General features: G+C 43.1%; 1 protein-coding gene across 2 annotated transcripts in view; it reads left to right on the top strand.

Annotated features, from left to right (window-relative positions):
- Positions 1–18,748, top strand: part of LOC112252203 (seizure protein 6 homolog) — a 73,190-nt gene that overhangs the window by 41,614 nt on the left and 12,828 nt on the right. For both annotated transcript variants that reach the window (XM_024423248.2, XM_024423240.2), the window contains exons 9-13: positions 5,092–5,255; positions 13,429–13,623; positions 13,789–13,927; positions 14,445–14,641; positions 14,938–15,132. In XM_024423248.2, the coding sequence (XP_024279016.1) occupies positions 5,092–5,255; positions 13,429–13,623; positions 13,789–13,927; positions 14,445–14,641; positions 14,938–15,132 (890 nt within the window). The remainder of the gene's footprint in view (positions 1–5,091; positions 5,256–13,428; positions 13,624–13,788; positions 13,928–14,444; positions 14,642–14,937; positions 15,133–18,748) is intronic.

Genomic DNA, 18,748 nt, shown 5'->3' with positions numbered 1-18,748 from the left:
CTCTGACTTAATAAGAACACTATCAACAAGGCAGGTCCTACAGGCCCTAGTTTTGTCGCACCTGGATTACTGTCCAGTCGTGTAGTCAGGCACCACGGGAATTAGGAAAATTACAATTGGCCCAGAACAGGGCAGCACGGCTGGCCCTTAAATGTACACAGAGAGCTAACATTAATAATATGTCAATCTCTCCTGGTTCAAAGTAGTGGAGAGATTGTCTTCATCACTACTTGTATTTGTGAGAGGTATTGACATGTTAAATGCACCGAGCTGTCTTTTCAAACTACTAGCACACAGCTCAGACACCCATGCATATCCCACAAGACATGCCACCAGAGGTCTTTCACAGTCTCACAGGTCTCTCACAGTCCCCAAATCCAGAACAGCTGCACCATCGAGCGCATGCTGACTGGTTGCATCACTGCCTCGTATGGCAACTGCTCGGCCTCCGATCGCAAGGCACTACAGAGGGTAGTGCGCAGGTACATCACTGGGGCCAAGCTTCCTGCTATCCAGGACCTCTATACTTGGCGGTGTCAGAGGAAGGCCATAAAAATTGTCAAAGACTCCAGCCACCCTAATCATAGACTGTTCTCTCTGCTACAGCATGGCAAGCGGTTCCGGAGCGCCAAGTCTAGGTCCAAGAGGCTTCTAAACAGCTTCTACCCAAAACGCATAAGACTCCTGAACATGTAATGAAATGGCTACTCAGACTATTTGCCTTGCCCCTCCCCCTTTACACTGCTGCTACTCTCTGTTATTATAGTCACCTTAAAAACCTCTTAGCTGTCACAACATCCGCTGAAGTCGGGTCCTCTCCTTGTTCGGGCGGTGCTCCACGGTCGGCGTCGCCGGTCTTCTAGCCATCATCGATACACTTTTCATTTTCCATGTGTTTTGTCTTGTTTTTCCTCACACCTGGTTTCAATTCCCTCAATCATTTGTTGTATATGTAACCCTCTGTTTCCCCCATGTCTTTGTGTGGGATTGTTTATTGTAAGTGCTTGTGCACGTGTTGTTTGGTGCGCGACAGATTTTTGTACCCAATTATTCTTGCTATTTTTATGCCGTGGGTTTTGCTATTAAACTGTTCCGGCTATTACCAAGTTCTGCTCTCCTGCGTCTGACTTCCCTGTCACCGATTACATTAGCGCACGGATCCCGCTAGCGGGATCAAATTTGACACATCCGGTGGAATTGCAGAGCGCCAAATTCAAAATAAAAAATTATAATATTAAACATTCATGGAATAGAAGTGTCTTACATCATTCAAAAGCTTAGAATCTTGGTAATCGAACTACATTGTCAGATTTCAAAAAGGATTTATGGCGAAAGCATAGCATTCGATTATCTGAGGACAGTGTCCCACGTCAACATATTTTTCAAACCAGCACAGGCATCACAAAATCACAAATGGCGATAAAATAAATCACTTATCTTTGAAGATCTTCCTCTGTTTGCAATCCCAAGGGTCCCAGCTACACAATGAATGGTTGTTTTGTTCGATAAAGTCCTTCTTTATATCCAATAAAGTCTGTTTAGTTGGCGCCATTGATTTCAGTAATCCACTCGTTCAACATGCATACAAAGGAATCCAAAAAGTTACTGGTAATGTTTGTCCAAACAAGTCAAACAATGTTTCTAATTAAATCCTTAGGTACTCTAATATCGAAATAAACAATAATATTTAATACAGAGATTAGTATGTTCAATAGGGAAGATAAATAACTAAGAGCGTGCCACAAGAATACTTTCCTAATGAGGGACACCTTGGATACACTACAACTACTTGTTCGTTTTTCAAGAAACAAGCCAGAAACCTTGTTTAAAGACTGTTGACATCTAGTGGAAGCCATAGGTACTGCAAAAAAATCTGGATGGATTTTCCTCTGATATTTGCTTACCATATCAGTTCTGTTATACTCACAGACATTATTTTAACAGTTGTAGAAACTTCAGAGTGTTTTTTATCCAATTTTACCAGTTATATGCATATCCAAACTTCTGAGCCTGACAGGCCTGTTTACTTTGGGCAGGTCAGACAGGTGGATATTCAGGAAAATAGACCATGCGCTAACCCTACCTATAAAGTACATATTACCTCAATTACCTCGACTAACCGGTGTCCCCGCTGTCACGCCCTGGTCTAAGTATTTTGTGTTTTTCTTCATGTATTGGGTCAGGCCAGGGTGTAGCATGGGGTTTTTGTATTGTGGTGTATTTTGTCTTGGGGTTTTGGTGTGTATGTATTGGGATTGTAGCTAGTGGGGTGATTGTCCTTAGTGTCCTTGTTCCTGTCTATGTGTTAGGTTACACAAGTATAGGCTGTTTTGGTTTTCGTTACGTTTATTGTTTTTGTAGTGTTTGTTATTTGATTCGTGTTTTACGTTCGTTATTAAATATGGATCGCAATCTACACGCTGCAGTTTGGTCCGACTCTCCTTCACACCTAGAAAACCGTAACACCCGCACATTGACTCTGTACCGATACCACCCGTATATAGCCTTGCTATTGTTATTTTACTGCTGCTATTAATTATTTGTTACTTTGATTTATTTTTCTTCTCATAATTTTTTGGGGTGGTGTTCAAAAAATAATAATATATACATTTTAAAATGCATTGTTGGTTAGGGCTTGTAAATAAGCATTTCAGTCTTGTATTTGAAGCATGTGACAAATACAATTTTATTTGAGACTATGGGAGGAGCACAGTACTACATAGAGCCATGACCACATGGAACTCTATTCCACATCAAGTAACTCATGCAAGCAGTAAAATCTGATTTGAAAACAGATAGATATACACCTTATGGAACAGCGGGGACTGTGAAGAGACACTCACACAGGCACAGACACATGCATTCACACACACACATGATAACATACGCACAACACACACGCGTACACATGGATTTTCTGTTGTAGATATGTGGTAGTAGAGTAGCAGCCTTGGCAGCAGCTAATGAGAATCCATAATAAAATCAAATACCATGGTTAAACGTCTTGACGGAATAACCTCTCTCCCTTCACTCTTCTTTTCTCCCTTCTTTCCTTCCTTTCATCTTTCCTTCCTTTCTACCATCCTTCCTTCCTACCCGCTATTCTTCCTCCCTCTGCACCCCCTTTCTCCCCACCTGCATACAAAGCTCTCCCCCGCCCTCCATTTGGCAAATCTGACCATAAATCTATGCTCCTGATTCCTGCTTACAAGCAAAAACTAAAGCACCAGTGACTTGCTCAATACGGAAGTGGTCAGATGGCGCAAATGCTACACTACAGGACTGTTTTGCTATTACAGACTGGAATATGTTCCGGGATTCATCCAATGGCATTGAGGAGTAAGATGAAAGGAGTACATCACCTCAGTCATCGTCCCCACAGTGACTGTACATACATATCCCAACCAGAAGCCATGGATTACAGGCAACATCCACATTGAGCTAAAACCTAGAGCTGCCACTTTCAAGGAGCAGGAGACTAACCCAGACACTTATAAGAAATCCCGCTATGCCCTCAGACAAACCATTAAGCAAGCAAAGCGTCAATACAGGATTAAGATTGAATCCTACCACACCGGCTCTGATGCTTGTCGGATGTGACAGGGCTTGAAAACTATTACGGACTACAAAGGGAAACCCAGATGCGAGCTGCCCAGTGATGTGAGCCTACCAGACAAGCTAAGTGCCTTTTATGCTCGCTTCAAGGCAAGCAACACTGAAGTGAGAAGGCTGTTCATTGACTACAGATCAGCGTTCAACACCGTAATGCCCATGAAGCTCATTACTAAGCTAAGGACTCTGGGACTAAACACCTCCCTCTGCAACTGGATCATGGACTTCCTGACATGCCACCCCAAGGTGGTAAGAGTAGGCAACAACATATCTGCCACGCTGTTCCTTAACACTGGCGCACCTCAGGGGTGTGTGCTTAGTCCCCTCCTGTACTCCCTGTTCACCCACAACTGCGTGGCCAAACACGACTCCAACACCATCATTAAGTTTGCTGATGACACAACAGTGGTAGGCCTGATCACCGACAACGATGAGACTGCCTATAGGGAGGAGGTCAGAGAACTGGCAGTGTGGTGCCAGGACAACAACCTCTCCCTCAATGTGAGAAAGACAAAGGAGCTGATCGTGGACTACAGGAAAAGGTGGGCCGAACAGGCCCGCATTACCATTGACGTGGCTGTAGTGGAGGGGGTTCGATAGTTTCAAGTTCCTTGCTGTCCACATCACCAAGGAACTATCATGGTCCAAACATACCAAGACAGTTGTGAAGAGGGCAAGACAACACCTTTCCCCCTCAGGAGACTGAAAAGATTTGGCATGGGTCCCCAGAACCTCAAAAGGTTCTACAGCTGCACCATCAAAAGCATCCTGACCGGTTGCATCACCGCCTAGTATGGCAACTGCTTGGCATCTGACCGTAAGGCTCTAAAGAGGGTAGTGCAAATGGCCCAGTACATCACTGGGGCCAAGCTTTCTGCCATCCAGGTCCTATATATTAGCCGGTGTCAGAGGAAAGCCTATAAAATTGTCAGAGACTCCAGTCACCCCATTTATAGACTGTTTTCTCTGCTACCACATGGCAAGTGGGACCGGAGCGCCAAGTCTAGGACCAGAGTCTCCTCAACAGTTTCTACACCCAAGCCATAAGACTGCTGAACAATTAGTAAAATCGCCACCGGACAATTTATATTGACCCTCCCCCTCCCTTTTGTACACTGCTGCTACTCACTGTTTATTATCTATCCATAGTCACTTCACTCCCACCTACATGTTCAAATGACCTCAAATAACCTGTACCCTTGCACACTGAATCGGTACCGGTGCCCCCTGTATATAACCTCATTATTGTTATTCTTATTGTGTTACTTTTTTATTATTACTTTTTATTTTAGTCTACTTGGTAAATATTTTCTTAACTCTTCTTGAACAGCACTGTCGGTTAAGGGCTTGTAAGTAAACATTTCTCGGTAAAGTCTACACTTGTTGTATTCTGCGCATGTGACAAATTAAGTTTGATTTGATTTCCGCCTTTCTACTCTTCTTTCTTCCCCTCCATCCTTTATTCTCCCTCTTTGTCAGGCTGATTGTGCGAAGCGGAAACAACTCCATGGCTCCGCTGCTCTTTGACTCAGACCTGGACGATGTTCCAGAGCGTGGCATCGTGAGTGAGGGCTTCATACTCTACCTGGAGCTCACGGCCGACTCCTCTTTCATCCCGCTACTGCTAGCTCTGCGCTATGAAGGTGAGACCTTAAAATGCTCCCAGCATCAGTACACAGTTTCTCTTGTCTCTTTCTCACTCTTAATTGTTAATTGACTGTGCAGTACAGTCACTGCTGCTTGCTTTAGTTTAGGGCTGTCCCCGTCAAAATAAAATCTTGGTTGACCGAGAGTCGTCTTGTTCTTAAGACCAATCGATTGGTCGAAACTTTTAAATGTATTTTTCAATATGTGCTTGAATAAAACCAACTACATATGCACTGAGCTTGTCTGATGGTTCAAGCATACTGTTTGATTAAATAATTAAGACACACAAATGACTCAAAGGTCAGACTGTGTTAAAAACATGACAGCAAGTGCCTGTGTGACTGGTGCACATTGTCTCGCTCTCATCGCATGCATATAACCAATAGCGCCTGACCTATAGCTTATCATAATCACATCAATACATTTGTTATAACAAACTCCAAACACAGTAAGGTTGACAGCAAAATGGATGAGAAAGACATGAAAAATGCGAAACGGGCAAATGTTTACTAGTTGCTCAGGAGGGAAAGGGGAAGTCAGATCTGTGGAAGACATTTGACTTAGCTGTGGAAACTACTGGAGATCAAGATAAAGGAGGGTATAAGAGTAAGCGTTGTATGAGTATTATGTGTGCCAAACAGCTGCTGTTAATTACAATATTATAATTTTTTCTGACCATTTGGAACTGTGTAAACAACACTAAATAAATAACTGTACCAGAGAGTCTGTTCAAACACAAAATAAATCATACAAAGCCTTTATTACAGCAGACAAAAAATTGTTGCATGCATTCTTGAATTGCAGTTTATTTGTTGTGTCGGCAAATTATTCGAAGCTCCCTTTGTTATTTCATTATAAAACTAAAATGCTTGATTGCATTTCAAAGCATAAATGTCTCGCATAGTGTGATGGCATGAACAAATTAATGATTGATTCAGTAGCCTATATATTGAAATGTTGGCCTAAGTAGTTACGGTATTAAGACTAAACAGGACGCCCTCTAATGCCTACAGTTCAATGGCGGTTATACCAGATCTACTAATGATAACGACATGACTTATTATTATAATGATGATCATAATAATAATGGTAATAATAACCATAAAAAGGAGATCAAGAAAAAGGAGTGTATAGGAGCAAGAGCTGTGTGCATATTATGTGTGACAAACAGATGCTGTTAGATTACAATATTATTTTTTCTGCCTTTTTATCAGCAAATTTTATCAGCATATCGATTGCGCAACCAGGGGTGGAAAGACCTTGGATCATTGTTACTCTAACTTCCGCGACGCATATAAGACCCTGCCCCGCCCCCCTTTCGGAAAAGCTGACCACGACTCCATTTTGTTGATCCCTGCCTACAGACAGAAACTAAAACAAGAGGCTCCCACGCTGAGGTCTGTCCAACGCTGGTCCGACCAAGCTGACTCCACACTCCAAGACTGCTTCCATCACGTGGACTGGGAGATGTTTCGTATTGCGTCAGACAACAACATTGACGAATACGCTGATTCGGTGTGCGAGTTCATTAGAACGTGCGTTGAAGATGTCGTTCCCATAGCAACGATTAAAACATTCCCTAACCAGAAACCGTGGATTGATGGCAGCATTCGTGTGAAACTGAAAGCGCGAACCACTGCTTTTAATCAGGGCAAGGTGTCTGGTGACATGACTGAATACAAACAGCGCAGCTATTCCCTCCGCAAGGCTATTAAACAAGCTAGTCAGTACAGAGACAAAGTAGAATCTCAATTCAACGGCTCAGACACAAGAGGCATGTGGCAGGGTCTACAGTCAAACACGGACTACAGGAAGCAATCCAGCCCAGTCACGGACCAGGATGTCTTGCTCCCAGGCAGACTAAATAACTTTTTTGCCCGCTTTGAGGACAATACAGTGCCACTGACACGGCCTGCAATGAAAACATGCGGTCTCTCCTTCACTGCAGCCGAGGTGAGTAAGACATTTAAACGTGTTAACCCTCGCAAGGCTGCAGGCCCAGACGGCATCCCCAGCCGCGCCCTCAGAGCATGCGCAGACCAGCTGGCCGGTGTGTTTACGGACATATTCAATCAATCCCTATACCAGTCTGCTGTTCCCACATGCTTCAAGAGGGCCACCATTGTTCCTGTTCCCAAGAAAGCTAAGGTAACTGAGCTAAACGACTACCGCCCGTAGCACTCACATCCGTCATCATGAAGTGCTTTGAGAGACTAGTCAAGGACCATATCACCTCCACCCTACCTGACACCCTAGACCCACTCCAATTTGCTTACCGCCCAAATAGGTCCACAGACGATGCAATCTCAACCACACTGCACACTGCCCTAACCCATCTGGACAAGAGGAATACCTATGTGAGAATGCTGTTCATCAACTACAGCTCGGCATTCAACACCATAGTACCCTCCAAGCTCGTCATCAAGCTCGAGACCCTGGGTCTCGACCCCGCCCTGTGCAACTGGGTACTGGACTTCCTGACGGGCCGCCCCCAGGTGGTGAGGGTAGGCAACAACATCTCCTCCCCGCTGATCCTCAACACTGGGGCCCCACAAGGGTGCGTTCTGAGCCCTCTCCTGTACTCCCTGTTCACCCACGACTGCGTGGCCACGCACGCCTCCAACTCAATCATCAAGTTTGCGGACGACACAACAGTGGTAGGCTTGATTACCAACAACGACGAGACGGCCTACAGGGAGGAGGTGAGGTCCCTCGGAGTGTGGTGTCAGGAAAATAACCTCACACTCAACGTCAACAAAACTAAGGAGATGATTGTGGACTTCAGGAAACAGCAGACGGAACACCCCCCTATCCACATCGATGGAACAGTAGTGGAGAGGGTAGCAAGTTTTAAGTTCCTCGGCATACACATCACAGACAAACTGAATTGGTCCACTCACACAGACAGCATCGTGAAGAAGGCGCAGCAGCGCCTCTTCAACCTCAGGAGGCTGAAGAAATTTGGCTTGTCACCAAAAGCACTCACAAACTTCTACAGATGCACAATCGAGAGCATCCTGGCGGGCTGTATCACCGCCTGGTACGGCAACTGCTCCGCCCTCAACCGTAAGGCTCTCCAGAGGGTAGTGAGGTCTGCACAACGCATCACCGGGGGCAAATTACCTGCCCTCCAGGACACCTACACCACCCGATGTTACAGGAAGGCCATAAAGATCATCAAGGACATCAACCACCCGAGCCACTGCCTGTTCACCCCGCTATCATCCAGAAGGCGAGGTCAGTACAGGTGCATCAAAGCTGGGACCGAGAGACTGAAAAACAGCTTCTATCTCAAGGCCATCAGACTGTTAAACAGCCACCACTAACATTGAGTGGCTGCTGCCAACACACTGACACTGACACTGACTCAACTCCAGCCACTTTAATAATGGGAATTGATGGGAAATGATGTAAATATATCACTAGCCACTTTAAACAATGCTACCCTATATAATGTTACTTACCCTACATTATTCATCTTATATGCATACGTATATACTGTACTCTATATCATCGACTGCATCCTTATGTAATACATGTATCACTAGCCACTTTAACTATGCCACTTTGTTTACATACTCATCTCATATGTATATACTGTACTCGATACCATCTACTGTATCTTGCCTATGCTGCTCTGTACCATCACTCATTCATATATCCTTATGTACATATTCTTTATCCCCTTACACTGTGTATAAGATAGTAGTTTTGGAATTGTTAGTTAGATTACTTGTTGGTTATTACTGCATTGTCGGAACTAGAAGCACAAGCATTTCGCTACACTCGCATTAACATCTGCTAACCATGTGTATGTGACAAATAAAATTTGATTTGATTTGATTTTGATTTGTTTGGAACAGTGTAAACAACCCTAAAAAATTAAGTAATGCCAGTCTGTTCTAACGAAAAAACAATTGTAAAGCCTTTATTACAGCATAGCAAAGATTTAAAAACAGCCAAATCTGCTTTATCCGACATTGTGCCATTGCATGAGACTTGGTGCTCACGGAATCAGTAGGCTATTAAACAAGCACCTGGACTACTGTTCAGTCGTGTGGTCAGGTACGACAAAGAGGCAGCAAGGCTGGCCCTTAAAAATACACAGAGAGCTAACATGAATGACATGCATGTCAATCTCTCATGGCTCAAAGTGGAAGAGAAAATGACTTCCTCATTGCTTTTTACGAGGTGTTGACATGCTGAAGGTACAGAGCTGTCTGTTTAAAATACTAGCACACAGCTCGGACACCCATGTATACCCCACAAGACATGCCACCAGCGGTCTCTTCACAGTCCCCAAGTCCAGAACAGACTATGAGAGGCGCACAGTACTACATAGAGCCATGACTACATGGAACTCTATTCCACAGCAAACAGATTTAAAATGCAGGTAAAAATACACCTTATGCAACAGTTGGGACTGTGAAGTAACACAAACATAGGCACACACACGATAACATATGCACTATGCCCACACATGTACAGATGGATTTGGCATTGTAGATATGTAGTAGTGGAGTATGGGCCTGAGGGCACACACTTATTGTGTTGCGAATTCTGTAATGAATGTATTTAAAATGTTGTAACTGCCTTAATTTTGCCGGACCCCAGGAAGAGTAGCTGCTGCCTTGGCAGTGTCACGTTGTATAATGATTGGAGGCAGGTGCAGGAATGCGTAATAGGTGGGTTTATTTTCTCCACCCAAACAAACGAGTGAGGTGTTAACCTCTAAATAATACACGGGACGAGACCGGTAAAACAAGTGCAAAATGGAAGCCGATATAATAGCACAGGTACTCACACGACCAACGAACACGGTAACAACAAAACCGACAAGGACAATGGGGAACAGAGGGCACATACTGTATATTGTCACGTTGTTCGTAATATTGGTTGGACCAAGGCGCAGCGTACGTAGAGTTCCACACATTTTAATGAATAAAGTGAAACTAAAGCAAATACTAAAGAATAAACGAAACGTGACAACAATTCAGTGCTAACAGGCAACTAAACATAAACAAGATCCCATAAAGCACAAAAGGGGAAATGGCTGCCTCAATATGATCCCCAATCAGAGACAACGATAAACAGCTGCCTCTGATTTGGAATCATACCAGGCCAACATAGATATATAATTACCTAGATGACCCACCCTAGTCACACCCCGACCTAACCAACATAGAGAATAACAGGCTCTCTATGGTCAGGGCATGACATATATACACATACTAATCAGGGGGAATGGGAACCAGTTCAGTGACGTAGACCTCCGGAGCTGGTGAACGGAATGAGCAGCACCACCGGGAGGATTTGTGACAGGAGCAGATAATGGGGATCCATAATAATTACAAATACAAACCCTATTCGCATTGGACTAGTATTACTAGAGAACGTTGGTTATGTAATTGTTAACCCAGAATGTCCGTTATTCCAGAGGATGATTCGGACAGGAATAGTTTTCGTCCAAACTTCCCCCTGTAGTTCTTTCTTTTTTCAAGTAGTTATGACAGAAGCCTGGAGGGTTTTTTTTGTAGGCGTGAAGATATTTCAACAAGTCCAGGCAAATAACAGGGTTACAGTGATAACTCGAAGCTTGGTTCCCATTTTTCTAAACCATACAAATCCACCTTTGGTATAGTATCGCCATAATATTTGAGTTGAGCAAGTGTGATCATAATCATAGAATATTTTAGCGATCCGCAGTAGACGTCCTAAATGCCCCCCGGCCTTCAGATGTGAGATAAATAGTGCACTTGTTCTTGAGATACGTTTTAAGGCTATGAAATGCGAAAGTGAACTTATCATTTCCAAACATTTAGGTCAGTTGTTTGCTCCTTTACGATCTATTAACAGCAAGGGTTAAATTAAATAGGCATAATATTTTTCAGAGACGCATTTGGCAAATTTCAATCCATACGCACAAAACATATGAACAAAAGCATTCATTAAAAGTTGATGCATGTAGGCCCTTCACACAGTGCATTTGGAAACTATTCGGACTCCTTTTCTTTTTCCTTATTTTAAAATGGATACAATATTTTTTTTCCTCATCACTCTACACACAATACCCCATAAGGACAGAGCGAAAACAGGTTTTTAGACATTTTTGCTGATTTATATTTTAAAAAACTAAATACCTTATTTACATACATTTTCAGACCCTTTACTATGAGACTTGAATTTGACATCACATGCTACCTGTTTCCATTGATCATCCTTGAGATGTTTCTACAGCTTGATTGGAATCGACCTGAAGTAAATTCAATTGATTGGACATAATTTGGAAAGGCACACACCTGTCTATATAAGGTCTCACAGTTAACAGTGCATGCATGTCAGAGCAAAAACCAAGCCATGAGTCCAAAGGAATTGTCCGTAGAGCTCTGAGACAGGATTGTGTCGAGGCACTTATCTGGGGAAGGGTACCAAAACATTTCTGCAGCATTGAAGTTCCCCAAGAACACAGTGGCCTCCATCATTATTAAATGGAAGAAGTTTGGAACCACCAAGACTTTTCCTAGAGCTGGCCACCCAGCCAAACTGAGCAATCAGGGAGAAGGGCCTTGGTCAGGGAGGTAACCAAGAACTGATGGTCACTCTGACAGAGCTCCAGAGTTCCTCTGTGGAGATGGGAGAACCTTCCATCTCTGCAGCACTCCACCAATCAAGCCTTTATTGTAGAGTGATCAGACAGAAGGCACTCCTCAGTAAAAGGCCGCTTGGTGTTTTCCAAATGGCACCTAAAGGACTCTCAGACTATGAGAAACAAGCTTAAACTTTTTGGCCTGAAACCTGGCAGCATCATGCTCTTTTATTGTTTTTCAGTGGCAGGGACTGGGAGACTAGGCAGGGTTGAGGCAAAGATGAGCAGAGCAAAGTACAGAGAGATCCTTGATGAAAACCTGCTCCAGAGTGCTCAGTGCCTCAGACTGGTGCAAAGGTTTACCTTCTAAGAGGACAACAACCCCAATCCCACAGCCAAGACAAGGCAGGAGTGGCTTCGGGACAAGTCTCTGAATGTCCTTGAGAGAGCCCGGACTTGAACCCAATTGAACATCTCTGGAGAGAAAATAGCTGTGTAGCGACGCTCCCCATCCACCCTGACAGAGCTTGAGAGGATCTACAGAGAAGAATGGGAGAAACTCCCCAAATACAGGTCATCTTGTGGCATTATACCCAAGAAGACTCAAGGCTGTAATTGCTGCCAAAGGTGCTTCAACAAAGTACTGAGGAAAGGGTCTGAATACTTATGTAAATGTAATATTTCCCTTTTTTTTTAAATATACATTTGCACAAAAAAAAATGTTTTTACTTAGTCATTATGGGGTATTGTGTGTAGATTGATGAGGGGGGATAAAATGTTTTAATTAATTTTAGAATAAAGCTGTAACATAACAAAATGTGGAAAAAGTCAAGGGGTCTGAATACTTCTTGATGGTAATACTAGGCTATGCGCAACACTTCATTCAATTTATTGAATCAGTCATTGTTTTCTTGCTCAAACCGTGAACAACACCTGTCAAACTCAGATATTTCTCTCAAAACACAGGGACTGGTATTATCAGAGGTCACTGGAGTTTGCCAAAAAGCAGTTGGTTATTCTGGCTGAAATTACTCTCCTGCCATGTACAAGTTACTGACATGGCAGATTCGGACGGGACAAAAATTACAGATATGGTGTTTTGTGCTTGTGCACATAATTACATTACCCGACCACCCCCTTCTGAATAGGGCAAGGCCTGTTCGCTCGTCTCTGCTGCTGCTGCTTCTGCCGCATTGTTCTTTCTGCTATTATGCACATATTTTAATACACTAATAATATTAGCTTTATTATTTTTTACACTATTATTTTTTACATAATATAACCACAAATACAATTTCAGTATCACATGTCTTAGAGTGATGGACTGTGCCATTGCCGTGGCCTCCGCAATGGATTAGTCCAATGATACAGGCGGGAATCAAACAGGTGTCTTGTGCACCATAAAAAAAGAAATCTCGGTCGACCAACAGTCGATAGACCAAACAATCGACCAGTCAACTAAATGGGGTCAGCCCTACTTTAGTTAATCTTATATTATGCTTTATCCTACTTCTCTCTCTTTCTCTCCTCATATTCACACGTGCACACTATTTTATCTCTCTCTCTCGTTCTCTTTCTCTCAGCCTTTGACGGGGAACACTGTTATGAGCCCTACTTGCCCCATGGTAATTTCAGCAGCAGTGACATTACCTTTCCGTTGGGCACCACAGTCATCTTCTCCTGCTCCCCAGGCTTTGTCATGGAGCAGGGCTCTGGGGTCATTGAGTGTGTGGACCCAAGCGATCCACACTGGAATGAGAGTGAGCCTGTGTGTAAAGGTAATACTATTGAATACTACCATTTCATTATGATAATGTGTTTGTAAAGCCCCTTTCATTCACTAAACAAAAAAAAGATAATAATACAGTTAATGTTACAATAACCTTTTCACCCCCCCTTCCCTATCTTGCATTCTATCTTCCGCCCCAAACTCTCTCTCTCAGCTTTGTGTGGGGGAGAGTTGACCGATCCCTCCAGCACTGTTCTGTCCCCTGATTGGCCACAGAGCTACTCCAAGGGGCAGGACTGTGTGTGGCAGATCCATGGTAATGAGGAGAAGCGCATCGAACTGGACATCCAGATGTGAGTTTTGCCTCTCCAACACCCAAAAGGCATTATTTTGGTCTTTGAAGCTGTGGTTGGAGCATTTGGGAGAGGGAATTGTTCTCCTTGAATTTTCCCTTGCCTCTTTTGCCTCTGAAACCTCATTGCATAACATGGGCGCTCCCTTTGCATAGTTGTTTTTTTACCACTACACCGGAGGTATATGATGGAGATAGAACTCAAAATAAGTATGTTTGTGCATGTTTTGAAAGGAATATACTTAAAGCATAAAACAAAGGTTGAACAATGTGAACCTTGCATTTCGTCGCTTCACTGATGACTGCTTCCGTGGCTGGTGTAGCGAGTCTCATTGATTATAATGGGTGCGTTTCAACTGTGACTGACATACATTTAAAAAATGCGATGCTTCCAGTGAAGTTTTTATTGTAAGGATTAGAAATGACAATGATTGTGAGAATATATATTTTATGATTCCATTTGAAGTGACATTGTGAAAGTTTTTTTCCTCTCTTCATGTATTTTGTCTCCCTCAAAGTTTGAATATCCGCCACAATGACGTTCTCACCATATTCGATGGTCACGACCTCATGTCCCATGTGATTGGCCAGTACCTGGGGTCACGAGAGCGTTTCCAGGTCGTGTCAGGTGGTTCTGAGGTCACTATTCAGTTCCAGAGTGACCCTGACGATTCCTCCTTTATTCTCAGCCAGGGGTTCCTTATTCACTACCGTGGTACGTACACATACAGGACTTTTACATACAGGACATTACATTCACATAAAGGACATGATGTGCAGAACATTGATTGCCCATACATAACATCACACAAATACAATATTTACATTTTCCTGGCGTGTATTCAGTGAGGCAATATGTTAATAACTTTGTAGATATAATATGAACAGACAAGACGATTTACGTATTCTACCTCAATTGTGTGTTCTACACGATTATTTTTCAATCTGAATGTTCTGAACAAGCACTTGGTTTATCCTACATCTAATGACATCAACTTTTTTCACATCCAGAGGTAGAGCCTAATGACACCTGCCCTGCCCTCCCTCAAATCGAATTTGGTTGGATTAGCTCCTCCCACACCTCTCCTGTGAGGGGAAGTGTGTTGACCTATCAGTGCCAGCCAGGGTATGACATCAGTGGCTCTGACATCATCACTTGCCAATGGGATCTTTCCTGGAGCAACAGCCCACCCACCTGCATCAAAGGTGAGCTAAAGCGCGTTCCTGCCCAACGACATTGCTGACTCATGCTAGATCATATGTTATAGCAATCTGGTGCCCGACGGCACAGTTAATGTGGTACGCAACAATTGGTTGATGCAACGCAACACCTGAGCAGGGGAACACAACCCGAACTTCCAACAACCCTTCCGATGTGTTTGAGAGCATAAATTTTGCTCCGTTGCAGATCACCGACTGATCATACATCTTAGAGGTTGAGTAAGGCTTAGATTCAATCAGATCTAGCGTTTACTGGCGATAGCCGACACCCGCAATAGCTGTTTTGGTGGTGTTGGAGGTGGAACTGCATTGGCATTTTCAAATTGGTGAGCAGCTGCACTTGATAATTGTCATGAAGCCAGACCTGTCCCACTCGCGTTCGAAGTTCAGAAAGAGAAAGTGTAGGCTACATAGAAATAAAGACACTCAAATTAAAAATCATTAAACGAAATCATGAGAATATTATATATTATTCCAGTGTTCAAACTTGTAAGCAAGGCTATATGGGATTACTCTTAATGCGACTCTGAGCAGCCAATGGCAATGTCTGCGTTAGTTATACGGCCAGGAGACGTTTGTAGATTTGACAGCTCTAACACAGTTCCACCTCCGACGCCGCCCAAACAACCACTATGCAGATGTTGGCTAAATTGAATAGAGCCGTAGGTCCTTTCAGACACTGAAAGTGAAGATTGCAGAAATAGGTTGCTGGTAAACATTCTGATAATGTTTCCAATTAAAAGTCCCAATATGACATATCACTTTACATTTGTATTTTGGGAGAAATTTACATTTATCAGAATTTGAGATGTCATGTTGGAAAAGTGATGTCAAGAGAATAACACGAGTGAATACATAGCAGGAGTGAGCCACTGTCCACATAAGACGGTAAAGACCCATATCATACCGAGTCCTCATTGGCACTGGATAAAACCAACTTATCATCTGACCATATCCTGTGATTTCTTTATTCTGTATCAACAAAAAATGTATCACTTATACGGTGTGTAGGCTTTTAGCATAGTCCTGCTAACCACTAGAAGCCTTGAAACACATCACTTATTAGCAGTTCAGCACATCTGCATTTCTCGTGCTGTTGCACAAAATCAAGAGACTTTTACCATCATAGTAGACATTGAACATCGATAACAAAAAAACTCTGTTGTTGGGCAATAGTACAGTGGTTCTTCCTTTAAAAGTTGCGTCATACTACAGCACAGCTTGCAGAGTGCTGCATAAATGTATGGCACATTAGAGTGCATGAAGTCATAATATTTTACTGTCAGCCATTGTTGTTTATTAATGCTAGTTTGACCACCAGAGGGCATCGTTGAGAAGCGATGTCATCACACAGCATGCAAGTCATCCAAGTCTTAAAATACAGTCAAGCATTTTAGTTATAAAACCAAATAATTAAACAATAAATGAACAGCATGACTGTTTTTTATTTTTTTTATTTTTTTTATTTCACCTTTATTTAACCAGGTAGGTTAGTTGAGAACAGGTTCTCATTTACAACTGCGACCTGGCCAAGATAAGGCATAGCAGTGTGAACAGACAACAACACAGAGTTACACATGGAGTAAACAATAAACAAGCCAATAATACAGTAGGGGGGGAAAAAGAGTCTATATACATTGTGTGCAAACCGCATGAGGAGGTAGGCGAATGATTACAATTTAGCAGATTAACACTGGAGTGATAAATGGTCAGATGGTCATGTGCAGGTAGAGATACTGGTGTGCAAAAGAGCAGAAAAGTAAAAAACTAAAAACAGTATGGGGATGAGGTAGGTAAATTGGGTGGGCTTATTTACAGATGGACTATGTACAGCTGCAGTGATCGGTTAGCTCTCAGATAGCAGATGTTTAAAGTTGGTGAGGGAGATAAAAGTCTCCAATTTCAACGATCGGTGCTAAAGTAGTTGACCACACACAGATAGGATATTACTTCAAATCCTATCATAACAATTGGATGACTTTGGGTGTTTCAGTAAGCAACAATTTGTTGCCTTCCTTAGCCTAGTTTATTCCAATATTTCTGTCATTCAGGGATATTTATTCCCATAGTAATTCTTTATGGATCAATCCAGATGTGGTTAGAAAACAGTGCATTTGGTGGGCTATGCAAAGAGATGGAAGAAGTGATATGCCTCGCAAACATCCATTACTACCGTTAAAGTCTCAATGAATAAACCGCAACATGTCGGCTAACACAGAACCCAAACCGGCTGCGCGCGTGCGCTATCGTGCATTAATTTATTTTGCCCCCCCCACACCAAACGCGATCATGACACGCAGGTTAAAATATCAAAACAAACTCTGAACCAATGACATTAATTTGGGGACAGGTCGAAAACAATTAAACATGTATGGCAATTTAGCTAGTTAGCTTGCACTTGCTAGCTAACGTTAATTAGCTAGCTGAATCGTTTCTAGTCATCGCTCCTCCTTCCAGGCTTTTTCATTTTTGAACTTATATGGTGATTGGCATCTAACTTACACGTTTACCACGACCGGCAAAACATTTTGTCTTTCAATCGCTCACGTGGGTATAACCAATGAGGAGATGGCACATGGGTACCTGCTTCTATAAACCAATGAGGAGATGGGAGAGGTAGGACTTTCAGCGTGATCTGCGTCAGAAATAGGAATGACTTATATTTTAGCCCTTGGCAACGCAGACACTCATTGGTGCACGCGAGCAGTGTGGGTGCAGTAATTGAATAACATGGATTTCTAAATTTATTTTGCGGCGCTCACGCACGCGACGTGTCCGGTCTGGTCAGCATGTTAAGCGATTGAATTCACGAATGCATTTGACTTTTTTTAAATAGTGTCTGTACTTGTCACACCCTGATCTGTTGCAATTGTCTTTGTGCTTGTCTCTACCCCCCTCCAGGTGTCGCCCATCTTCCCTAGTGCATTTATACCTGTGTCCTCTGTTTGCTTGTTGCAAGTTCATTTTGTTCATCAAGCCTACCAGCGGTTTTCCCCTTGCTCCTGTGTGTTTCTAGTTTTCCCGGTTTTGACCATTCTGCAAGCCCTGACCCTGAGCCTGCCTGCCATTCTGTACCTTTTGGCCTCTTATCTGGATTACTGACCTTTGCCTGCCTTTGATCTGTCGTTTTGTGTGCCCCCTGTTCTAGTAATAAACTTTTGTTACTTCGACACTGTCTGCATCTGGGACTTCCCTAAATCGTGATAATACGAACTGGCCATGACTGACCCAGCAGACTCAGACCCGCTCCCCAATGCTGTCTCCCTGCAAGAAGCCACTATTGGAAGACACGAAGAGTTACTTCAATGTCTTATGGAGGGACTCCATACCCTGGCAGAACGCAATGATCAGGCATACAAAACATTGCTGGAGCAATTCCGTCACACCCGTAATCTCCCAGCCTACGCCAGTGTGCCGAGAACCCCACTTACCTCCACCAGACCGCCACACTGGAGATTCCGGAACCTGCCAGGCTTTTTTCTCCCAGTGCTCCCTCATTTTCGAGCTGCAGCCTTCTTCCTCGGACATTCACACCTCCATTACTTTACGAAAATATAGTAAATTTGTGCCACCGTTTAGACTACAAATAGATCCGTGTTCT

This window comes from Oncorhynchus tshawytscha, linkage group LG01, assembly GCF_018296145.1.
Source record: "Oncorhynchus tshawytscha isolate Ot180627B linkage group LG01, Otsh_v2.0, whole genome shotgun sequence".
Taxonomy (NCBI): Eukaryota; Metazoa; Chordata; class Actinopteri; order Salmoniformes; family Salmonidae; genus Oncorhynchus; species Oncorhynchus tshawytscha.
Note: the sequence above shows the minus strand (reverse complement) of the source record. Positions and strands in the feature narration are given on the sequence as shown.